Below are 25,347 nucleotides of genomic sequence, written 5' to 3'. Positions count from 1 at the left end.
TTCCCCATCTCACCCACAACCACACTTGCATGTTCCAACCCTATTCTCTCTCTCTCTCTCTCTGTCGTCCTCTCCACTTGTCCAGGCACCATCATTACATCTCATACGCTCATCTATTACCCACCCAAGGAAATAGGTTTTTATTTCTGGGAAAGTGGAAATAACCAGACCGAGTCTGCCTCCCTTTATTCAGGGCCTAAAATCCATTCCTCTCCATCTCCACCTCCATCTCCATCACCAAGAAGAGAGAGCCTAGCAGCGACTACAAAGGGTGGAGACTGATGGGAATGGGATCACCAAACTCACTCAAAGATCAATCTCGCTCCTTCACAAAGCTCCGATCTTGGGCTCTTTATACTCTCTTTCCCTTAACCCTCCTTCACCTCTACTTCTACCCTCTCCACCTCACCCACTCTTTTTCAAATCAGACCCCTCTTCACAAGCCTTTGGTCATCTCTGCTCAAGGTACATCCCAGTTACTTCTTCTATGGCTTTCTTCTTTCTTAATCTTGTATTTAATGAACTATGAATGTTTCTTAAATTTTTTCTGTGGATGTTTGTGAGTAATAAGTTGGATGTATATTTGAGGATAACTGAAATCTTCCATGTTGTTTGATTGCAGTATTAAAGAGAGGAGAATTTAAGGAGAAGCAAATTTCTTGCGATTACTTCAATGGCAAATGGGTACGCGACAAGGCGGGGCCTTTGTATAACGGCACCAGTTGCAGTACCATCAAGGACGGCCAGAATTGCCTGAGTCATGGTCGCCCTGACAAGGGCTACCTCTTTTGGAGGTGGAAACCCAAGCAATGCAGGTTGCCCAGGTTCAAACCCTCCACCTTCCTCTCCCTTCTTGAGAACAAACATGTGGCCTTCGTCGGTGACTCCATGGCCAGGAACCAATTGGAGTCCCTTCTCTGCCTCGTCTCCTCAGCTTCCTCCCCTGATCTCGTCTACCGCAGCGGCGACGACAACAAGTTCCGCCGGTGGCATTTCCCTTCTCACAACCTCAACATCTCCGTCTATTGGTCCCCATTCCTCGTGAAAGGGATCGAGAAATCTGACACCGGTTTCGATCACAACAAGCTCTACTTGGACTCCGTGGACGAGAGATGGGCGTCTGAATTGGATCAGATAGACATACTGGTACTGTCGGTGGGTCACTGGTTCCTCCACCCGGCTGTGTACTACGAGAAGGAATCTGTGCTTGGCTGCCATTACTGCCCTGGTCAAAATCACAGCGAGATCGGCTTCTACGATGTGTACAGGAAAGCTTTCAACACGACCCTGAAGGCAGTAATCGATAGGCGTGGTGGGGATGGGATGGATGTGATCGTGACCACATTCTCGCCGTCGCATTTCGAAGGGGAATGGGATAAGGCAGGGGCGTGCCCAAAGAAGAAACCCTACAAGGATGGGGAGAAGGTGGTGGAGGGAATGGACGCAGAGATGAGGAAGATTGGTGTGGAGGAGTTGGAAGGAGCGATAGCGAGGAAGAAGGAGTTGGAGATGGGAACAGGGAAGACGGCAGCAGGGCTAAGGTTGCAGGTGTTGGATGTAACAAAACTAGCATTGATGAGGCCGGACGGCCACCCTGGACCGTACATGTACCCTTTCCCATTCGCGAATGGGGTGCCAGAACGTGTACAGAATGACTGTGTACATTGGTGCTTACCTGGGCCCATTGACACCTGGAACGAGATATTATTGGAGGTCATTAGAAGGTGGGAGACCCATTCAAGGTACGGCTCCAAGATGAAAGTTGGAAGGATTTAAGCTGTCTTTGTAATTGTTTTGCTTGTAAACACTAGGGGTGGTGATGGTGAAGTGGACAGTGGTCCTAATCTTCTAAATAAGGCTTCAACTTGAAGTTTTTTAAAAAAGAAGGAAAGAAGGAGAAGATTAGAAGAAGAAGAAGAAGAAGAAGAAGTGGCAAAAAAGAAAAATAGATAAAAGCTGGCTAGGTTTTTTTTTTTTTTTGGGTAGAAAAGCTGGCTTGGATGGGAGATGGGTGAGTGGGGACTCCATACTTTTTTCAAATATTTATTTTTCGGGGTGGCTGCTTTAGTGCTTCACTGTTTCTTCCTCCATGTATGCTTCCCTCTCTACAGTAAATAACCAAAAAAGAGGATTGGAGGGAAGTGCAATGATTGGTTGGTTTTCCCTACTTTTTAATCATAAAGTTGGATCCGAGGGCTCTCTTGTCGGTGGCTACTGAACTATTGGTTGAGAGAGAGAGAGAAAGAGAGGTTTAAGCTTTAATGGTGATATCTGGGAGGACAAAAGAAAATCTAAAAAGTTGGCGTAAAAGATTCGAGATCTTGTGGCCTCTAGACCTCTATGAGTCCCTCTAGTACAGAAATGGGTAGATGGCTGAGACAAGAGACCATGGAAGAGAGCAATGACTAGTGAGTAGTGACTCTACTCTTATAAATATATCCACTACTCCTATAAATATATAAATATATCTATGAAATAGGAAACTACCCTTCCTCTAGTTTGTGCTTGTCACAGAGTGTCCGTTTACCAAAAAAAATAAAAAAATTGTCCATTTACTAATTTATGGTTTGTGTAGTAGCTCTTATTTTTTAATTAATGTTATTCTTTTGCACATTCCATTCCTCCGCCTTAAACAAGAAGATCCACTATACCATTTTCTTTCCTAAACCGGTGATTTGTTCTTTTGTGGGGGTAAAACAAACCGGTGATTCTTCGAAACCAAATTTATTGAATAAGTTGTAATTGTTGTATTAAAAAAGAGAGAGAGAGAGAGAGAGAGAGAGAGAGAGAGAGAGAGAGAGAGAAAAGGGTGATATGAAAATTCTAATCGTGGGATGTGTTGGAAAATAAATGCATTGGACCACCTGTCAAATTTTACCATTTAACATGTAAACAAAGGACGTCAGGTCTACTTATGCCATTTCGGCCTAATGAATACTTTTTTGGCACCAAAAAAAAAAAAAATAAAAAAAAAAAAAAAAAAAAAAATATATATATATATATATATATATAATTAATATTAAAAGTCATTTTCATATGAAAAAAAAATTGGTGGAAACACATTAATTTGATTGGGAAAAGGGTAGGCATTAGGCAATAGGCATGCACGCCAGTCGCCACCGGTGTGGTCCCCAGTATTTTTTTCTCTCTCCCCTCCCCACGGGAAAGGCCCATCCTGCCCCTCCCATTGGGCAAGGCCACTCAGTCACGATATGCCCACACCTATCCTTTTTTTTCTTATTAAAAACAAAGATTTCTGAGTTAAGATGGAACATTGTAGTAGTTTACACTAGAGAATAACAAACCACAAAAAATGGAATAAAATCTTCTTCCCTATATAGCTAGGATGAATAGAGCAGGATATACCCTCAGAAGTCAGAATGATGATTTCTATTAATTTATGCTTCCCTGTGAGTTCATCATAAATTCCAGTGGATGCTTCTGGTTCTCATGTGATAGGATCCTGATGACCCAATCACTACTCTAATATAATGTGAGATAAATAAATAGTGTGATTAGATCAAACACGGCTTCTTCCATCGACTTTTTTTTTTATATAAAGAAAAACGATTTCCCCCTCCTCTTCCCTCACCACATCACCATCAATATCTATCTATCAATACTTATTTTCGATCTTTACTTTTGTTTCCTAGCTTTCTTCTATTCATGTTTCTTTTACTTAAATCTCTTGATTTCCCTGAGGTTGTAACTTGGGACCATATATAGATTCTAATAATTGGTATTAGATTGGACGTATTAGGCGTATTATTCAATTGTTTGTTATGTTAAGTTCAATACCGACACAGAATGGACGAATCAGGCAATGTTGGTTCGGTTTTCAAATTATGCTTGATATCGACTTTCATTCCCAATCTAATCATATTTGTATCGTATCAGTAATCAGGCTAGTGGGTTTAATTTTGGATGATTTTTTTTTTTTTTATTTTTTTATTTTTATAAATTTCACATGTGTACTCAAAAAATATATCATTTGGATAAAATCTTTTTTAATACTTGTATCTTGCATATATTATTAACCGTAGCTCCCCCAAAAAAGTTGACTACATTAAATTTTTTTTTTTTTTTGAGGAGTAACATTAGTGATTTCTTGGCCTAACTTCTTGATTATGTATCCATTGATATTGATCTTTCAACTAAATATTTGTAAGAAACAAAAAAGAGAAAAATTAAACCTTCATTGTCACCTACTTATGAGGTTTAAAAACTCCGAATAATAAGAATAATATCTGTTTTCATTGATTATAACTTAAGCCATCCTAAAAATAACCCGAAATCAATTGGATTTGGGTAAGACTCATCCTATCTCGATCGAATCGAGATTATTTGAAATCCACCTGATTGATTTTGTTCAAATTTTGTATAAAACCCTACTTATTGATTCAAAAGTCATCCTTTTAGGTAAGCTAATCCATCTTAAGAGAAAATTTTATAAGAGAAGCTTATCATAATCTCTTAGGACAACGGGGAAGAAGTAATAGTGGTGGTGACACTCCGGACCCTACTCAGTATTGGGTTAGGTGCAACAACCATTTAAGAAATTTAAGAAAGTTAGAATTTCACATCCAATTAAATACCTCTTTCCATTTGCACCACCAATTTATATGGTGAGCCTTTCTTTAGATCATGCAATGTGACAAAGGCCCTTTGGATGGTGTGACAAGTCTATCAACTTTTTATTTTTTGGGGAAAGGATTAATTAATGAGTAACCAATGAGACGCAATAAAAGGGTATCGTAAATTGAAGGGTAGCAGGGTCATTTCATATGAAAGATAGACATTGAGGTGCTAGTGTTCCCTACCTCGACTGTTCAGAGAACTTTCCCCCCAATTTTTTAAGTAGTTGGAGCAATGACATCAAGATTAGGGTTTTGAAACTCAAAATCAGAAATCCAAATCAGATTGGAATTGGACAGAATTGGACAGAATTGGACAGAAATCGGCCTGAAATTACCATAACCTTAGATTTTGGACAAAAATTTCACCAAGTCAAATAGACCAGAAACCGGCCGGCCAATTCGATCCCTATTTTGAAAACGGAAAAATGATAGCTACACTACACTAGTACAAATTCCTTTATAACCTCCGTATATAATAAAGAATAGAACTTACACTAACATTTCTCTTTCCTATTTTAACCATGTAAATCCTTTGAAGGCCCCATATAAATGATACCATTTTCCAATCTCAATAATTATAATATGATGTGTGGATTTCTTCTTATACTGCCCTTATAGGAAACCTTCTCCCTTTTTGAACAATGACAATTTCTCTAGAAAAGGACTACAAATACAATTTGGATCCTCTACTGCCGCCTGCCCGTCTTACCTGTGTGCTTCCTTACATAGATAGGAGTGCAATGACCGCCGTACCCACTTCCCAAGCAACTTGCCCGGGTGGGTGGGTAGGAGAGAGAGAGAGAGAGAGAGAGAGGTGAAAAGGAATTATGTTAACTGATTTTGAAGGGCTCTATCTTCCTGTATTTATAGAATAGAATAGAATATTTCCCATCAAAGTAGCACAATGTATGGGTGTGACCATTGGTTCTAAAGGATAAGATTAAAAGATTTAAATCCAAGTTCTAAGAACCCATGGATACCTTGCGACATGGGTCCAAGTCCATGCCCAAATGTATATCACTTAAGCCCAAAAAGACACCGGCCCAATTGAAAACAAAAAATGAAGATATGGGCCACGTTACCCCGGCCCAGCTATGTGTGAAAAGAAGCCCTGGACTCACCTGGATACATAAGATGAGAGATATTTCTCTTCAAGAACCTTATAATTCCTATAATTATATATAAACAAGCTTATTCTGTCTTTCACTTTACATGTGAGACTAAAGAATTAAAGATTTATTATTTGCTTTTAAGAAAGCAAAGTCTAAAGTGATATTGGGATCAAATGACAATAACCACGTACAAAATAAAAATCAAAATAAAGTTTGGTTTTTATTATGCAATGGATTTATTTAAAAGAACACCATATAACACGTGGAAAAGACTTGTAGGAAATAATTTCACATTCGAAAACTATAAGACAATAATGGTGCCTTTATATTACCAAAAATTGGGGCTTATCAACTTACATCGGGGTCGATGAAATCGATATCCCTAGAGTCCGATACTGATAATATGGATCAGGTGGGTCGGTCAATAATAAATGGATCAGATCAGTCAAATCAACCCAATACGGTCCAATTCTTGACCCAATCTATTATCTATATCGATATCATGCCAATATAAGCCAAGACAAATATAGACACCAATACCCAACTATGTTGACGACTGCTCAGTTGGGTCGAGGTCAACGATTAAATTAGAATTTTAACCAAAAATTTTGAAAAAACAAAAAACTATTAAATTAGAATGGGCCAAAGCCCAACGACTAGGGCTGACTAATACAGTCATATTGTAACGGTGTAACCTGTGGATGGTTGAAGGGTGGGCCAGACAATTGAGATGGGCCGGTCATATAAATATTCATATACGACTAATCCAGAGAGTTTCTTTCAGACCAATCATCAGAAAGAAAGATACGTAATCTAGCCCACCATATAGCCAAAATATTTTTTTTTTTTTGGGGGGGTGTAAAGGCCCACCATATAGCCAGTTGAAATTGAAACAACTTAACAACTAGAAAGAGAATACCAAAAATATTTGGTGTAGGATTTGGCTGTTTGTATTGGCTCCAAAAGGGCTTAAGTTCGAGTCTTAAGCCTTAACCGTGGCATTGTGAGCACGTTGCAGTACTATACCACATTGTGTCCTCTCGGCCCCTACTGGGCCTCGGCTAGCTTGGTCCCTTGACTTGGAAGAGAAGGGCTAGCTGGTCCGGTCTTCTTCTTGTCTAATTGTCTTGCAGGTCGTTTACGTCAAGGAGCTGCAAAACGCTGTGTGTGACGACGAAGACCTCCACTACCACGAGAGAGAAAGAGAGAGAGACTCTAAGTCACTTTAGACCCATCATTGCCGACATCAATCCACACCATGAAAAAGTAACAAAACCTTTGACCAAACCACATGCAAAATAGCTTTAGTGGATTCCTTTCAGTTTCACAAACATATTTCTTCTTCGATGTTTTATGTGAGAAAAAATGTTGCTTCTACATCACACCCCTGTTGATGCTTTTGAGCATATTCCTAGTGGCCCTGTGCTGGTGCAAGGGCTACATTGCCTTTCTGAGTACCCTCTCGGTCACATATATACTAGTCCATGTCCATACTCAATGCTCGTTAGTCCTATACTCATAGGTAGTAATATATTATAGTTCATGCAAAAGATGGGGGACTATATGAAGCAAACATCGCTTTATCATCTACGGATTGTCTGTATAACAATTTCTTTCCCACCTATGTGTAAATTTATGAAGATACACAACAATAAAGTGTGTAACCTTATGGAGATACACAATAACAAAACGAGACCGCGGATTAGCATAAGCATTTATGACCTGGATGAGTATACTTTTCCTATACCCATGGTGCAAAAAAAAAAAACTCTCTCCATGACGCAAATCTATATCAAATTTAAGTCAAACCAGTGTTAGAGAGAAATCTCTTCTGCATTGGTGATGTGACCATATGTTTTATTTTGAGATTCTTTCTTTCACATGGGGTTTAGTGAAGTTTGATGCATGAAGACCATATATAGAAGAAGTTTATGAAGCCTATGTAAGTATGTAACCGTCCAAAAGTTGATGCGGTTAACATTCACATGTTCTGATCTAATCAAGAAATGCTGATTATGTGCAGAAGTACCTAATGATTCGCTCCAAGCCATTAGAAAATATTGAGTACAACAATCACACAAGATATTTCTATTTTTTTTTACGGAAACAGTTTTTTGTCTGGGAGTGTGGCCAACGCCAGCACTCCCATGTGTCTATCTCTCTCCTCCTTAAAATAAGGGGACAAATATGTCTTTTCAAATGGGGGAGGAGAGAGATAGGCTCATGAAAATGTTGGCATAAGCCACGCTCCTGGATAGAGAACTTTCTCCTTAGTTATTATGTACATTTCTATGAACGCGGAGACGTTCTAATCAACCCTTTAAAGTGATTCATGTGGAAATGGGAAAGCTAAGGTCCGACAATGGAAAAGCGTAATCAAATCACCCAGAGCTTCTTTCTATATATACATTTCCAATTATGCCAAAAACTTTGCGAGATTACGCCGCCTTATTAGGGGAGGAGACACGAATGAGAATTTCAAAAAAAAAGAGTCTCACTCCCATCTCATCTCCATTGCAATTTGCAATGCACACGAGCCGCTCCTTTATATCCCCGCAATTAATATTCCACGTGTTTCCATCGCACACAGGCACTAACCATTAATAAAGCTTCTTCTTCGATCTGGGTTCTTCCCTTTTTTCTTTATTTTCATTACAAACCATTCCAAAATCTAGACCAGAGACATAAATCCACTTAATTGGAGCCTTAATTAGAAGGAGACGAGATATATATTGCACTCCCCAACAACTCACGATCTCCATTATAATCCTAAACCCAGTATTTAACTTCACTATTTATGTCAAGTCTATAATCTTCTCCACGAAATTCTCTCTTCTTGCACTATATCTGTCTCCTCCACGAAATTCTCTCTTCCAGCAGCACTACCTATTTCTGTCATCCAAGTCTATAATCTTTCTCCATGAAAATCTCTGTTTCTGCAACCTTAGAAAAACTGAACAAGAAAGACAGGCACATGAACGTAGAACGACTAGGGTTGTTTTTGATATGGTCACTTGGTCTCTCAACCTTTTTCATTTTCCTCATTCTTTACTCTCCAAACCCTTTTAGGGTCCTAACATCCCAACAGATTCTCCTCCATCAGGACTACTGTGACTTATTCAAGGGACGATGGATCAAGGACCTGAAAGCCCCTCTTTATACGAATTGGAGTTGCAGGACGATACCAGACACCAAGAACTGTGGGAAGCATGGAAGGGTAGACGTTGATTTCCTGAAATGGAGATGGAAACCCGATGGTTGTCACCTCCCAAGGTTCGACCCAAACACCTTTCTCTCAATTGTGAATGGTAAAAAGCTGGCTTTCATAGGTGACTCCGTCGCTCGTAACCAAATGGAATCCCTTCTCTGTCTCCTCTCACATGTAAGTGTGTTCCCACTACTTTTCTTCCTCCTCCTCCTCCCCCACTTCTCAAACAACAGACCCAAAACAAATAAATAAAAAAAAAATGTGAAATCCATCCATCATCACCATTATTACCATCCATTGCATTCTCTTTTTCAGTCCCACATGATATTTAGAGGAGAAACCCACTACTGCAATACTGCTAATCCTATATCAACATGACCATACATGCAACATCTGAAACCAAAAAAAAAAAAATAAAATAAATACATGCAACCGATAGAGATTGAGTTAGCATAATACACGGCTTATGACTTGGTAAATTATTTTTAGTAGTAGTGATTTCTTGAGAAACACAAACACCATCGCAAGGCCCACAATTATAGCTTTCTCTTCTTTTCTCTTTTTGGTAGAGCACAATTATAGCTTTGTCACACCACAGTTAACGCATCACTAGTTGGAAACATTCTAATTCTTAGGGAAAAAAGATCTCTACATGGTAGTGTTTCCTATGCCGCTCTCATTGGATACTGTAAAATCACACCTCTGCTCCTTAGGTAGAGATACCCAGGTGTGTTCCCCCCCCCCCCCCCAATTTGCCCAGATGCTTGTACAGAGACCAGAGACCATGTGAAAACTTCCTTTTTGACCTCCGTACAATATAATATATAGATGCCAGAAACTTTCCTGCTACCCGAGTTTACAGTCAAAGAAATGAAATCATAAAGGAATTTTGGAATATACAAAAACCTAGGAAGGGTATTTGTAAACCCAAAAGGGAAGTGAATTATTCAATGTATTTCTTTGGATACAAGTCCCCCGGATAGCAAAAAAGTTCCTCCCAATAAAAATAATGTAAATGGTGGTCTGAGTTCATGGAATTGAAACATCTTAATTGGCTTAGCTGGCCACTAGTGGTAGTAGGGCTAAGGATCCTACTAGGTGAGCCTGTACGAGGCCATATTGTTGATTCTGGCTGATTCTTGACCAACTTAGACCAATCTGGCCGGATCACTTTAGACCTGATTCCTAGTTCTTCTCCACCCGGCCTTAAGAAGGTTTTGCTACTTAGATACTGTTGTTAATAACAAATATTTTGAACTATCTTGCAGGAGACTCCAACACCCATCTACAAGGACTCTGAAGACCGATTCCGGACATGGTACTTCCCCTCACACGATTTCACTCTTCTGGTTTTCTGGTCCAAATTCCTGGTGGTCGGAGAAGAGAGAGTAATCAATGGTTCACTCTCAGGGGTGTTCGACTTGCACCTTGACAGGATTGACTACAACTGGGCCAGTAAACTTCCAGCGGTGGACTATGCCATCGTATCTGACGCTCACTGGTTCTTCCGTAAGAATTATATATATGAAGGTGGCAAGCTTATCGGTTGTGTGTTCTGCAACGAACCAAACATTACCGATCACGGTTTGGATTTCTCAATCCGCAGGGTGGTGCGTACAGTAATGCAATTCATCAACGATTGTAAGGACTGTAATAAAGGCCTACTTGTCTTGCTAAGAACTTTCTCGCCATCCCATTTTGAGAATGGAACTTGGAATAATGGAGGAAACTGCAATAGAACAAGCCCTTTAAATGATGAAGCAGCAAACTTGGAAGGCACTGAATGGGAACTCAGGAGAGTCCAAGTACAAGAAGTTGAGAGAGCAAGAGAAAGAGGGGAGAAGAGAGGGATTAAGTTCGGGGCTTTGGATATAACGAGAGCAATGTTGATGAGACCTGATGGACATCCAGGATCTCACTGGAACAACCAAGGGATGGAGGGTTTCAATGATTGTGTTCATTGGTGCTTGCCAGGACCAATTGATGCATGGAATGATTTGTTGATGGCTGTGCTGAGCAGGGAGAATGGTGGTTCTTTCCTATATTAATATTATCTATACACAATACATTTATTCATAGAGTAAACAAATCATAATTCAGCTTAAGGTGGTGGATACATCAATGGCAGGTTACAGACTCTCACAGCCCCCTTATTTGTGTTAATGGGCAGCGAGGGAAACATATTGAATCACCACTGCATGTCAAGAAGCATTAGCTTTCTCTTTCTCTGTAATCACACCCATTGATAATTTTTAAAGCATTACATTGATACTGGAGATATCTGATTGGTTTGACAATTAAACCATTACTACATGTACATGGTAAGGCAGAGGAGATGTCCACCCACCTGATTGGTTTACTGCACCTTATGTGCTGGAAGCGCTTCAAAAGGGAAAAGTGCTTAAAAATTCGAACTTTTCATATCAACTATGAAAGATTTATACCAGAGTAAACCCCTTTTCCTTAAAACTATCTTCAAAAGTAAACCTTGTCAACACAACAATCGAAATTTGAAGTCAAGAAAACACCCATATATCCAAGACCAGTAATTGGGATGGTTTAAGTGCAGTCAAAGCCTCAAAGGTCCCAAGATCGGAGTCTAGATGATGAAAATGCAACTCCTCCCTAAAATAGGACCTTCGTAGCTTGATCAAGCGCAAGCAATGTGTACAGCAAGCCCCTTACATTAATTCAGACTTAACAAAGATCCAGGTTATAGCATCGATTGGAACATAGACAAGCATTAGCAAACTTTAATTATTGTGGACAGAATCCAATAGCTGGAGTGGACAAGTTAAAATGAATTCAGTTCACTATCTACTACCAAACGAGCAAGCTTCACCTTCCAAACAAGACACAACAAGAGGGGTGGCCATACCACCTGCAGTTGCAACATAGAAGAATGCAGGAGACAGATATCATTCCCCTTAGGATAATCCCCTGAAATTGATTCCTATAGGTCTCTCTAGTTTCAACCTTAGCATAGTACCTCAGCGTCCTCAGTGCTACTTGTTCCAACTAACCCCTATTTGAATTATGAAAATTTCATAATCTGTTTCTCACAATTGTAAATCTGACCCTAACAATGAAATTGTCAGTACCCCACTACCACCAAGTAACACGATTTTACCATTGGCCATCCATGCTGTAGTTCTCTGCACTCTAGTCTTGAATCTATCCATGCTCAAGCAACATCTCTGGCGTAACAGAAAATGCCCTGATACTAACATTTCTCTTAATGAGGAACTTAGAAATTCTAGTTTTGAGTCACATGCTCAAAACAATGAAGGGCATTGCAGTTTGTATATCATAACCGACTTGGAATCTTGGCATGACAAAAGTCAACATCTCACAGGTTGAGAATACAACAGATATTTAGAAGGATGGCAAAGATAGATTACATACCTCGTTCTTCCCTTCCCATGATTTCAAACTCATGGAATCATGGAGTGGGTTCCTAGTAGTTGGAAAGGAGAGAAACAGATAATTCATACCTAGTATAACTGACATGAAGAAATGATAAACCTTCAATGGACCCGTAAACTCCCAGGAGTTGACTAAGCCATCACCTATAGTTGTTGTTACTGTGATAATGCAAATATAAATGACCTAGGCTTAGGTTTTACCCATAGAAGGGTCTTTCTAACTGAACTAGAGTTCATACAGAGTTGCGAGAATTGGGGGGGGGGGGGAGAGTTACTTTTTTTTATTTCACCTGCACATTTGAAGATGAGACAAATTATCTATTTTATAGGGGGCTAATCTATATGAGACATGTGTTTTTAGTTCCTTGAAACACATATGGGGGCTAATCTATTTTCATTCCAAGCAGTTTCTAGGAGTTTCTATTATCTGTTTACATGGTCGTTTAAGTTTTAGAGTTTATTAAAGTTTGTAAATTTGGAGTTGAGTCAATTTAGTTAGCTAGGGAGAAGTAAGTCTATAAATAAGGGGTCATATTAACAATGTAGTGTGTTGCATTTTGACTGAATGTATGAGAATTAAATAGAGTTGCAGGATCGCAATTTGATGGAGCTTGTGTGGAAACCTCAGGGTCATGGCCTGATATATTGGTGCCTATTCAACAACTGGTGAGTCTCTGTTTCAGTTCTTATTATTTGCTTAGAATCTCTACTGCTAAGTGATCCAACCGATAGCTATGTCATACCCTTTTCTTTGTTCCTGTGATACCTGTTTTGGATCTACTTTTCAGCATACAAATTTAATCCACAACTCCTCCAATCCTTCACTGCTTATTCCAATTTCTGTCCCTTAACTTCTGTCATCCGTCTCTGCTAAAAAACATCATAAAACCCTATCTAACCCTTTTTCATACATAACCAGAGACCCTACTCTGTTCTGGCTGCAGTCATTAACAGGCCAATCATACCTCTTTAACTTTGGTGGATTTCAGCTATATTTCTGGGACTGGTTGGTTTGTTCCTAAGGACACCTCGAGCTGAGTTTCAGCCCCAACAGAACTCTGGCGGTTGAGTCATTCAATTTTCTCCTAATCACCCTGCACGAGCTCTAATCTATCACTCAACTTTTTCCCTAATTACTTAATTTGGGATTAGCATTCTTGGGCCGCCACCAAATAAACCTAGAAGGTATTCATGGGAATTGGGAACTTAGAAACATTCAAGTAGAAGAGTTTCACACGGCAAAAGAAAGGACAGAGGAAAGAAGGGTTTGAATGACCGTCCCTTGGAGCTTAAGTAACTCTGTAAATTGGTGCTTGCCTGGAGCCATTGATGTGCAGAATGAACAACACTCATGGGCCATGGCAGAGTTGAAAAGGGTTCAATAAATCCTTAAAGCGTGTTGTTCTTCAATCTCCATTACAGCAATCATACTTGCAGCATACCTTCATTCAAGTGAGTGAAAAAATTATTAATGAACAATACAAAATAACTAAACTTTCTTATATCCGTGTTTTTAAACTGAATTCTTGCTTTTAATTACCAAAATCAGATCTAAGTGCTACCACTTTATCTTCAAGTTCCCCACAATAACCTAGGCCATGCTGAACTCTATTCTCCACAACATTTTCCTAGTATGAAAAGGGACATTGATGCATGAGTGATTTCTTCCTAAATTAGCACTTATTTTCTTAGTGTATGAGTAGTAAGAAACTAAGAGATTTCCAACACCTCTAGGAATTCAGACAAGGAATCTATTGAAGCAATAATGAACTTGAAAAACTCCAGACAGCTCAAATTTGATTGTAAGATTACTAACCTCTCACGCTAAAACAAATAGAAGCCTGTTCCTTGTCAAAAAAGAAAATAGAACATTCAAATGATTAACAGAGTTATCTGAGTACAGCTCAATCCACATCTATCAGAAAAATTTATCTTCACAAAATCTTACTAGCTCAGGCACTGAAACAGTGAAAGAAGGTTCAACAAAGCAAGTTCCATGTGGGACAGCACAGCAAGCACCCACATGGACATTCAAAGAGCTCAAGACTCCAAGGAATAGGATTTAATTCTAGAAAGTGCTCAATCAAGATTTGGAATCTTGAAACATGATAACCTAGACTAGGTTCTTTTCTACAACTCTAATTTCCTTTTTTAAAAAAAAAAATAAATCTTGTACACAGTAGGCCAGGTAAATTACACAATTCCAGGTAATTGAAATCATTGCATTTAAATTGGACCACTATCAAACTGTTAGACCAAATACAAAGTCTAACTGCTTGGTCCAAAAAGTCCAGACTGTAGAGTCATATGTGCCTAAGGCTCCATGTAATGAAACAGGCAACAGAAACTGCCATATGTTCAGAAGTGTAGCTGCAGCTGAGTGATAAAGGTGTTTATCTTGCAGCACATGGTTTCAAACTTCTATGTAAGTTTTTAAAAAGAAAGAAATAAAGTATAACTAATATAAAAAAGGCTTTCTAGATGAAGCTTTTCAATCGCAGCTAATTCTCCCAAATAAAAGAGGAGAGGATTCAACTTGGTTCAAGTGGGACATTGCATCTACCAAGCTGCAAACTTGGTTGAGCTTTGGTCCATGAAAGAGCCTTTTGTTCCCCTTATATAAAGGGTTTACTTTAAATCCACCGACACACATGAAGTATATTAAATGTTCATGTTTTTAAGTAACTGAACATCAAACTGTGATAATCGTACTCCAGAACAAATACTTAACCAGGAGAGTAAAAGGAAGTGAGCAAGATTAGCAAAGTTACATATTCTAAATAAAAGTTACATCAATTTGATATTCAAATGACTAAGCTCTCTTTAAATCTAAAAGAATCTACATCTCTACCCTGGACAGAAATTTTCAACCGTAAATCCATAGTTTTCTTTGGCTCAATTGTTGTAACCTATGAAAATTAAGAAAATTAAATTGATTTAGTCTCCACAAGAAAGCTATTACTTCTCTGCCATTTTACATTGTACTTATGTCTATTGTTTTACCATCATCCAAACTTCAGTAATTCAGAGAAACCAAAGTTGAAAAAGAATCCCACAATCAAGAGTGTCAGCTAAAGCCACTTCTCCAAATCCCAGCAATTCTTTGTGTAGATTGACTGTCATGTTTTCAGTATTCAACCTGCATTTTAAGCATTAAACTCATGAGAAACAAGACCATTTCCCCAAATTCTAGAAACGAAGTTGAGTTTATCATCATTTCAAGATGCTTGGATAAGGATATCATGCTTGTACAACATAATATAACGAAAAATAAACAAGTTTTCTAGAGCTTACAATAATAATGCAATGTTGGATTATGGAAATGGTAGCAAAGCTGTGATGGTGTCCTCTTTAGGTAAAAAAGAAGTTGGAATGTGACCTTCTAGCTTAGGAAATGATATGATACACAAAGGCTCTATGTCCAAGAGTATGGTCTTTTGCACTAAGATAAAAGCTTCCAATACCAAAAAAGGGAAAGTTCATGGTCATAGAGCCTCAGCACATCCAAGCAATCCAAACAAAAGGTTTCCATCCAACAATATTTACCTGAATTACATAGCGTGTCCAGAAGACAAATTAACATGCAGCATGTACATACTCACCTTCTTTGACAATAATGCATTTAAGGGATTAGGTGTAACTAACCAACTCGTTTGCAAAATCCCAGAGCCTGGAAAAGTGTACGACCTCAATAATTTTTGGAATCCAGATAGTTTTCATCTTTAGAGGCCATTATATAAAGCATGGAACAAGCAAAAGGAGCCTCATGCGTGTATTGGTTTATATGCCCTTAAGCTACTCAAAGGCTCTGGAGCCAAATCAAACAGCCAACACTTATCATGCAACCTCCATTGCTTTCCAATCTAGGTCCTTAAGTTGTATGCTGGCTTGTTTCCTATACTTGGAATCCACTATTGGCAACTTTTTTTTTTATTCATCATGATCCAAATGCCACTAGTGAGATAAAGAGGTGTAAGAAGCTGGGCTCCTACAAACTTGTAAGGAGAAGTGGAAACTTTACCATATTATCTTGGAGCTTCTGGACTCCTCACTCGTAATGAACTCATTATCTCAAGTGCAGAGAGCAGAAATCATGTCAGCAGATACACACACAAAGGAAGGGTGTCATCACTCATAAGTGAGAGTGGTTTATGTCATGTGTTTGTCTCCTACAATCTTGTTATTGTTGTAGCTTTCAGCCTATCCAAAATGCTGATCAACTTGTATTTTCCCCTCTCTTTGCGACAACATTTTCATCATAGAATTTTTTGGTTTGTCCTTTTTCTAAAAAAAGTACAAAAATAGAAACTGTAATCCTGCTAGCTCTCTTCCATATTAGCTAGGAATGCTGGCATATTCTTAAGTCGAGGCTATCCTAATCTCAAACAAAACACCTACGATTACTCAAAATTTCTCAATTTCTCAATGTTAAGATATGTACCACAATAGGGGGGAGCGTCCCTATTGTGGTTTCCTTTATTAATTTAAGTCTTTAGTTGGTAGTAGGAGTTAGGAGTTAGTGGTTAGTTGTTTTCCTATCTTAAGCAAGTTTTCCTATTCTAACTATATGTAGAGTTGTAGTACAACTCAGTTTACCTTCTATAAATAAAGGACGTAGCCCACGATAGACACAATCGTGATCTGGGAATTCTTCCTCTCTTCTCTTTCTCATTTAACCTTAACGTTGCGCCAAGGTCTGCCCTCTGTCATCCACAATAACAGTAAACAAATAAAATTTCAGGCAAGCCAAATCTTTCAACATCAATGAAAAATCAAACTATTGAAAACCTTCCAAGCAAACCTCATTCTTTCCTTGGTTTAGGTTATGCATATTTGGGTTCTTTTGCTTTATGTCCATGGCATGTAAAGAATTTGTACATTTAACCACATAACAAAGGTTATTGTGAAACATGCCCCACAAAAGATAATCCAATCAAGATTCCCTTCCTATTACAATCAAATTAATCTTCAGATAATCTAGCTAGGTGTCCCTACAATGAATAAAAACTCTCCATGAATGAAACGGCATTTACAATGGCTCTACCCAGAATGATAAAATTACAATGAACTTAAACCCAGTCTACGAAAAGGTGATGCATGAAGTGAAGGCAGACTCATACACCACTAGTACTGTCTATTTTTGGCTTCAACATCCAAGAGGGAATAAAACCCTGCAACATTGCAATCTAGTTATCCAATCACAATTGAGAGTTCCCTAATTGTGTAAAGGTAAAGCCTCTAATGTTAGAAACTACATAGAAAGATCAAAATATCCTTCTTCCAGTCACCAGATGGAAAATGATAGGCATCTTTACAAAGTCAAAACACTACTTTTAATAGCTCCAAAAATATGGATTTTCTAGAAGGACCAAGAAACAAATCACTTCATTAATTTTATTCTGTTTAACAACCAGAAAATCTAATGACCAACAGGCAAAACTATCACAAACGCCGTTTTCCTGTGGATAAAGTGACTATCAAAGGGAGCTCTCTATCATTGATACATCTGATACTCTACACAGCATCTCATAGCTGTTAAGAAAACATAAAACAACAAAAGAAGAAATGCTGCAAAAATTTTAAGGCCTTCTCCAGCAGTGACCACTGACCAGCCTGGTGTAAGTCAAAAAATTGGATTAATCCTATCTATTAAAAAAAAGATAAATCCTGAACATGTGATACCTTAAAGCCATCACTACTGATGTTCTTTAAAAATCAAACCCAACAACAAGATACGTTTTCCAGAGCTAATGAATACCCAAATATAAAGCCTCCGAAATGAATGTTCATATTTAATTACTAAGACAGAAGAATACCTTCTAGCATACACTCCAAAGGGGTTCTCAACAACAAAAAGAGAAGTACTTATTCTAAATACTGCAAGATGCCCTTAATGGACTAAACCAAACAAACCCTATTCTAAATACTGCAAGATGTCCTTAATGGACTAAAACAAACAAACCCAAAAAGATTAGGTTTGTGTGTGTGTGTATTTATCAGGAAAATTCAATTACTGATCTCCAAATGAAAGCATTGAAATCAAATAAACATTTTAAAAGCTCAGAAAATTACAGTGTAACCAAATGTTTTCTATTTACAATTTGCATAATTAAATTCAGCAAAAATAATTAGAATCCATCTATTGTTTGTGCAAATGGAAATGCTTCACATCCACTTGAATTTTCTTGAGAAACAACCTCTTGGCTGGGAATCTAATAACTTTCTCTTAGTATGAAAAAAAAGAAAAAGAAAATTCAGTTCAAATGCTACCCCAAAAGTTCTTACAGCCAGCCAGACAATCACAATCTTAATAGCAAATAAAAATAACAGAAAATAGATAATATCATGCATCTATAACCATGCTCCAAAATCATAAGTAGAACCATTCACGAACGCAAGTGCATTTAAAGAAATAAAATTTAGTGAACGAGAGGAAAATCAGAAACGTCATCCTGATACCTCAAGCTTCAGGTACACTCCCAAGAGGGTATGAGAAAATCTCACGAACGGGGGAAAACTCTACCAAGCCGATATCCATTGCATACCCAGTAACAGGCAATTTCAAATCTCGCAGAACACTGAAAGCCTCAGCCATCCGATTCTTGGGAACTTCTTGCGCAACCGAGCAGAAAGGGACCCAGGAGTCCGGGCTATATTCCTCACTGATTTCCACGTTTTCCTTTCTCAGTGCATCACACAATTGCGAGTGGAATTGAAGCAGTGCTAGTGAAGGAGTTGGGCCAAGAAAGAGAGCGCTGCCTCCATTTGGGAAGCTTCCAATGGTAGAGAAAGAAAGAGCCAGAGGTTCTTGCTTCGAAGCAAAGTTCCTTACGATGCTTTCCAGTTTAGGAGGATCGAGAAGAGGACTGGATAGAAGGGTGATGTGTGGCCGAGATTCCATCTCAATAAGCTGGGTGCTGATCTGACGCCGTGCTAAGACATTCCAAGCCTTCAAGACCTGGTTTTCTAGTGCTGGGTCGAAGTAAAGTTCAACTGCAAAGCCTTGCGACATTTTCTTGATTCGACCTTCAGATAAAAAAAACTTGCCCCCAAGAAAGAAAGTCGAAGAACAGCAACCAAAAAAAAAAACAATCCACCAACTAAGAATGCAAAATTCGAGAACAGAAATGAGTGACGATAGGTTAAGAAGAATCCAAAACCCAGAGAGGTTGGCAGTGGAATGGTTCGGCAATACCCAGAAGAAGAAAATTTAAATCCTAAAGAAACAAATATAAATCCTCCCTGAATAAAAGGAAGGGAACCCAATTAATAACTGAAGAAACAATTAAACGAGGTGGTTCGCAATTATAGAGGGAAGAAAGAATGGATCAAACACAGTATCTATGCAATTGGGTTAAAGGCCAAACAACATGTGATGCTGCCCCACATGGAGTACACGAAAAAGGAGAGGAAGCTGAGAGAGAACAAACAAGGCTGTAAAGATCTTGAGAAATCATACCAATCATCCCGTACTTATGGGGTTACGAGTCTTTCACGAATGCCCAAACCGAAACCCCCTTTTTGGTTTGTCTACGGCTTCATCATTGTTGGTCACTGCTGCTTGTGTCTGTACCTTTGCAGTGCCGGGAGAGTAAAGAGTAAACATTTTATCTTCTTCTACGAATAACAGCAAACATTTTTCTTCTTTTACGACTGAAATATACCGACGCACGCCATCTCCAAAGAGTTCCAAAGTCCAAACTCAGAGATTAGTCCTTTTTCCTCTTTACCCCAAAGACACGTACGTAGCGTACATCCTTGCTGTGACACGTGGCCTGATTGGATGATCGTTTCGTAATTTTGGTTTTTTACACTGAGCTTCTGACCCTCAAGTTTTTCTCCATTAGAGACGAGCTCTTAGACCCAACTTGCTGCACTTTTGCTTTTGTGGTGCCTGAAGAAATTAAGCACAATTCAGAGGAAGAACACATTCAGGGCAATTCATAATGGGGCTCTTTGGAAAGAAATCAAGAAACAACAGTGTGTTTTACTCCTGGTCTAGTGGTCTCCCACACACACAGGTAGATACCGTAGCCTTCACTGTATGTCTCAAAAGATTCAACTTTAGTTTATCTCACTCGAATAGAGTCGTGAGTCCGTTACCCAAAAAGAAAAATAGAGTCGTGAGTCTTGACCAGTATGAAAAAGACTTAAATACTGGAATGGATTTGACACACTAAAATTTGAAACTTGTTGTAAGCTTCATGGCTATGCCTGCAAAGACCAGTTCTGAAGAATCAAGATTAGTCGATCAGACCAGAAGTACAGATATGGAGAAAAAACTAGAAGACTAGAAGTAGAGGAGACTAGAGAAAGGATCCAATGGTCTTGATTGATCCTTGGACGGATGCAATCATAGGTGTCACCCCAGCCACTTCTCTGCTTCCTTCCTTTAAGAAGAAATTCCAAAATTATAATCTTGTTGATATACCCAGAAAGGCAAAGACAAAAATCGAAGGATGAGGATAATTTACTATAAATTCTGTGATCAAAAGAGCAACTTTTTTGGACATGTGATTGATAATTTGTTATGGTCCTTCTTGGGTTTCTTTAACTAAATTGAGGAGGTGAGGTTCTTGGAACAACAACCATCTCCACTTGCTTAGAATCTCAGATCCATTATCCAATTTGCAATTTTGTTTTCTTCAGCGTAGGTGGTGAGTCTTGTGAATAAACAATTATCGAACAATTGCATACAGCATACTTGTTCTTCCTTTCTATCGATTGTTCGAATGATGACCGCCAACATTGACACTCTACCACGAGCAGAGCAACACTTCTTTTTCTTTCCAATCCATTAAACGACTCAGGAGTCAGGACTGACTGCTCTACATGGCTGCAACTTTCTCCTTGTTTTTCTGCTCAGATCCTCGCCACGCCCACCTTTACACTCAGCCCCTAAGGAACCCTGTCCTAAATCCATTCCGCGCCTTCTCCACCACATCCTTACCTCCTAAACCTGCGCACCCTCTGCTCCTTGTGCACGAATTCGACAATTTGAAGTTTTCTCCTGTGTATTCCTCGCCTCATTCTTCTTCCTCTGAACCATATCTCAACGACCCTCAAAGAACTGGCGGGTTTCTTTGTAGCGAAGAATCCAAGAAGCTGCAAATCCTACAGAATTTCAGATATTCTCATGAAGTTGTTTCTGGGTCATTGTTTGTTCGTGTGATGGAAGCAGAAGAGATCAATGCCACAGTTGGGTTGCTTTCCGAGTCGTTTGCAGAATCCATGTTTGTACCTTTCGGTTACGTCCGTTTCTTGGCCTTCTTGGTGAATCAGTATTTGATTGAGAGGAGAGACCTAATTCCCCACATGGCTACGCTCATTGGGTTTTACAGAGGAGAAGATGGTGAAGAGGAGTTGGCAGGTACGGTTGAAGTTTCTTTCAATAACCAAGGTGCCAATGCTTCTCCTCCAACCCCCACTCCTCCGAAGGACTCCCCTTACATATGTAATATGTCTGTGAAGAAGCAGCTCCGAAGGTATGTTTACGGCTTTGCCTGTTTTATGTGAGAATTTGCTTCCTTCTTCAATTATAATCTATGAATTTATTTTGTTTCTCAAGTTTGTAGTTGTGGGCATCTCTAGACCTGTATCTGTTAAACGCTTTCATGTCCTTGCAGATGTTATGACTAAAATTAATTTACTTCCTTCAGTCTGATGGCTCTGGTTCATACAGATGACCCTGTTTGGTATAATTCTCCTTCCAGTCGTTCACTGTGTTAAAGGTAGGAGCATGGCATTTAGATGCTTCAGAAAGATTGGACTTGAAAATCTGTTTGGCAATAAGAAGCAAGAGATGCCTTCACTGGATCCATTTATGTCCAGGCCATTGGGGTTATTCATCCCAGATTTCATACCTTGTCGGTGTTGTATTGGGAGGGTTCCTCTTTGGCTGTTAATACTGAACTGGTACTCCTCTTATCAGTTTAGTAGGTCGGGCAATCCAGGGTTGGGTTCACCCAATAGTAATTGAATGATCACAGTCACAGAAATAAAAATGTAAGAAGTCAATGGAATCTTATACTTCAATCAGACAAACTGACAGGAAGGGTTAAGTCCCAATAAGTCATTATCCTATGCCTCTAATGAGAATTTTAGACATTCCGTAACCTTAAAATTAGAAATTCGACCGAATCATCTGGTTCTCAACTGCTTGTTTTGGTTTTTTACTGAATTTCATTCCATTTCAGGAAATTTATTGATAGTTCATATTTTGGTACAACTAAGTGTAGCTTCACAAACAAATGAGTTCAGTATGGCCCATTTTTGGTACAAATTAGAGAAGCTAATGTGCACATGTGGTTGCAGTTCCCTGCAATCACACTCTCTGCATGGTAACTTCCTCTACATTGTTGTCTTAGTTAGTGTATGCAGGAACTGTGTAATAATTTCTGCAGTTTTGCAGCTGGGCAGTTAAAAGCTAAGAAATTAGGCTGGTAGCATTTTCATCTGTTGTATGGCATACTAGTTTTTTCTTAACCTCGTTGTCCATCATCTTTGGTTCTGCTTACCCAGTGATGCAACCTCAAAACTGCCAACTGATGTTGGAGGTGTTCTTGAGATCTCCACCTTGCAAATTGAAGTCATGCAAGCACTTAGCACGAAAGCCGGTGCACGTTAGCACATCTTTTTTTCCCTTTTGCTATGTCACGAGTCTACAAACCTTTCTCATTTCAGCCCTTGCTCGTTTTTTCACGTGTTTTCTAGGATCAGAAGGAACCACTATAATGACCACTACATGTGTTGCATTCTCTTAGATCTTATCTTTGATTTCTTTTTATGAGTCGCACCGTTACTAAAATGACCGGCTCAAATGAAAACAAACTGAACCAACTTACACAACACTCGAGGATTGGAATTCCCACGTGAACCAAAGTCGGGTATAGCCGTTCATCCAGCTGTACATTAAAAAAAAATCATTCATTGCCTTTCTTGCTGAATGTGAAAATCCTTCAAGGAGAAGAATGGGCAACCTTGTTTGAGAAGTCAAAACAAGGGTTTTGAAGCACTCTTGGAAAAGAAGTGCAAAATTTCAGCAAAGGGTTCTCCTTACATTTGAGTCATTCTTGAGGCCGTTTTCTACTATATCTCATGCTCTTGATCTAGCCAAATAACTGAAACTGTTGTTTATGCTTTCGGTTGGTTCTCCAAGCTATTGGAAGACACCTTTATAGCGTTTAGAGGTGGGAAGATTCATCTTGTTAATGCTTGTGAGGTACCTTGTACTTCTTCAAGTGGTATTGTTCTCTTATTCTTGTTGTAATCCTTAAATTTTGGGCAAAATTTTGAGAAGAAAAACATTGTAATCCTCATTTGATTTATTGGATTCCCCTCGGATTTGTCCAGTTGTTTTTCCCTTCACATTGAAGGGTTTTCCACGTTAAATTTGGTGTTGTGATTGCTTGTTTTTCTTTTGCTTCTAGTATTTGCACACACACCTTTTGTGGGTTGTTTTATCTTTGATTCGTACACATACGGGAAGGCATTGCTTCCCAACATGTACTTTTTTGAGTTTGAAGTTCAACATATGACCAATCCAGATCATTCCCTAGATATCCAACTGCCAGAATTGCCATGTCACCCTTTGACATGGCATAGACAACATGGGCTGTCAAGAGATTCCTTCTCAGGTGTGCTATCTGAAGAAACCTTTTCTGAAAAGAATATTTTATTTCTTTTGGAGTGAGCAAAAAGAGGAGAAATTTTTTTTTGCCACAGCCTTCATCTATTTGAAACAGATTCAAAATTCATTTCCTTTTCGTAGTTTCTGAAAAAGTGCCTTGAACCTTTAATCTCATTCTTTGACATAGAAACCACTAAAAGAATCACAATTTTGGTTTTTCAATTCGCATGTTGAACCCAAACCTACTTTAGTACAAAAGGAAGCAAAATACTTCTTTAGTGGTAATAAAATTTCCTCAGACAAAGAAAACCTCGAGATGCAAAACGCAAGACCAAACCTAAAAGGTCAAACTAAGTTGAATCTGAAAACCAAGGCATAGGTGGAAAAATCAAGACTTTAAAAAGGGTGTCCCAGAGCATGAGGCTCCCGCTACTGCAGGGTCTGGCAAAGGGCAGATATACGCAGTCTTACCCTCGCTACACGGAGAGGCTGTTTCCTTGATTCGAACCCATGACTGCCAGGTTGAATAGAGCAACCTTACTGTTGCACTAAGGCTCACCCTCTAGACTTTGTACCTGTAAAATATGCTGAACTCCTATATTGTGTCACCATTGCCGCTCCACTTACAATGTTTCAAAGTTTTTTTTTATCTTTTTATTTTTTATAGGAAATTTTGCTCATTTCAGTTGCAATAAGAAGGGTTGACTATATAACTGTTATTTTGGATATATGATGACGTTACACCATAGACTGTGAATCATCTGTTTGAGCATACCCATATATATAATTGTTATTTCCCTTTTGAATAATGCAGTTAGAATTCTGCATGTTGCTGATTAACATTTCTTACTTATCATCTAACAGCCAGTTTTAAGTTGTTTCTTCTGGAACTTTTCAGGAGGGGCATTGGTTGGCATCTTTTGAAGGCATGTGAAGAACTGATATCGCAGATGAGTTGTACTTCAAGAGATGTTTACCTGCACTGCAGAATGATCGATACAGCTCCTTTAAAACTGTATACTAAAGCAGGTTACAGCCCTGTCAAGACAGATAGCATCTTTTTCCTGTTGATATTCCAGCCACGTAAGCACTTGATGTGCAAGAGATTGTCAATTTTGAAAGACCACTCAGAAGTGGATATCGCAAACCCTGATGAGGAATTTCCTTCATGAAGGTTGCAAAAGTGAATAATGTTTTCCAATGCATATGCAACGTGTGCAACTGGGTTCTCCTCTTGACAAACTCACTCCTCTTTCCATCTGTAATAGCTGGTTTTTGTGGTGACGAACACTTAATTCTGTTGCACATATCTCAAATATAAGATCTTGATCCCCCC

The 25,347-nt window shown here is 38.9% G+C and overlaps 3 protein-coding genes across 3 annotated transcripts; 2 read left to right on the top strand and 1 right to left on the bottom strand.

Moving 5' to 3' along the window:
* Positions 1-224: 224 nt before the first annotated feature.
* On the top strand, positions 225-23,360 carry LOC122654468 (protein ALTERED XYLOGLUCAN 4). The gene is made up of 5 exons (XM_043848566.1): positions 225-465; positions 623-1,771; positions 2,195-2,200; positions 10,767-10,776; positions 23,343-23,360. Coding segments are annotated over exons 1-4 (1,341 nt in total). The 5' UTR covers positions 225-281; the 3' UTR covers positions 10,769-10,776; positions 23,343-23,360.
* On the bottom strand, positions 15,166-19,461 carry LOC122654470. Its single transcript, XM_043848569.1, has 2 exons — positions 18,842-19,461; positions 15,166-15,521 (listed from the first exon to the last, which is right to left on the bottom strand). Exon 1 carries the CDS (start codon positions 19,392-19,394, stop codon positions 18,843-18,845), a length of 552 nt encoding a protein of 183 aa, XP_043704504.1. The 5' UTR covers positions 19,395-19,461; the 3' UTR covers positions 15,166-15,521; position 18,842.
* Positions 21,202-25,347, top strand: LOC122654469. The gene is made up of 2 exons (XM_043848568.1): positions 21,202-21,867; positions 24,910-25,347. Exons 1-2 carry the CDS (start codon positions 21,215-21,217, stop codon positions 25,181-25,183), a joined length of 927 nt encoding a protein of 308 aa, XP_043704503.1. The 5' UTR covers positions 21,202-21,214; the 3' UTR covers positions 25,184-25,347.

This window comes from Telopea speciosissima, chromosome 3, assembly GCF_018873765.1.
Source record: "Telopea speciosissima isolate NSW1024214 ecotype Mountain lineage chromosome 3, Tspe_v1, whole genome shotgun sequence".
Lineage (NCBI taxonomy): Eukaryota > Viridiplantae > Streptophyta > Magnoliopsida > Proteales > Proteaceae > Telopea > Telopea speciosissima.
The sequence above is the reverse complement of the archived record's forward strand: the minus strand, read 5'-3'. Positions and strand labels throughout refer to the sequence as shown.

What these genes read in the sequence shown, in the direction of transcription:
- LOC122654469 (XM_043848568.1), top strand. Translation starts at nt 21,215, where the DNA reads ATGGCTGCAACTTTCTCCTTGTTTTTCTGCTCAGATCCTCGCCACGCC. An exon ending in GTGAAGAAGCAGCTCCGAAG is followed by an intron (nt 21,868 to 24,909) that starts GTATGTTTACGG and finishes GGAACTTTTCAG; the next exon opens with GAGGGGCATTGGTTGGCATC.
- LOC122654468 (XM_043848566.1), top strand. Translation starts at nt 282, where the DNA reads ATGGGAATGGGATCACCAAACTCACTCAAAGATCAATCTCGCTCCTTC. An exon ending in TTTGGTCATCTCTGCTCAAG is followed by an intron (nt 466 to 622) that starts GTACATCCCAGT and finishes GTTTGATTGCAG; the next exon opens with TATTAAAGAGAGGAGAATTT.
- LOC122654470 (XM_043848569.1), bottom strand. Translation starts at nt 19,394, where the DNA reads ATGTCGCAAGGCTTTGCAGTTGAACTTTACTTCGACCCAGCACTAGAA.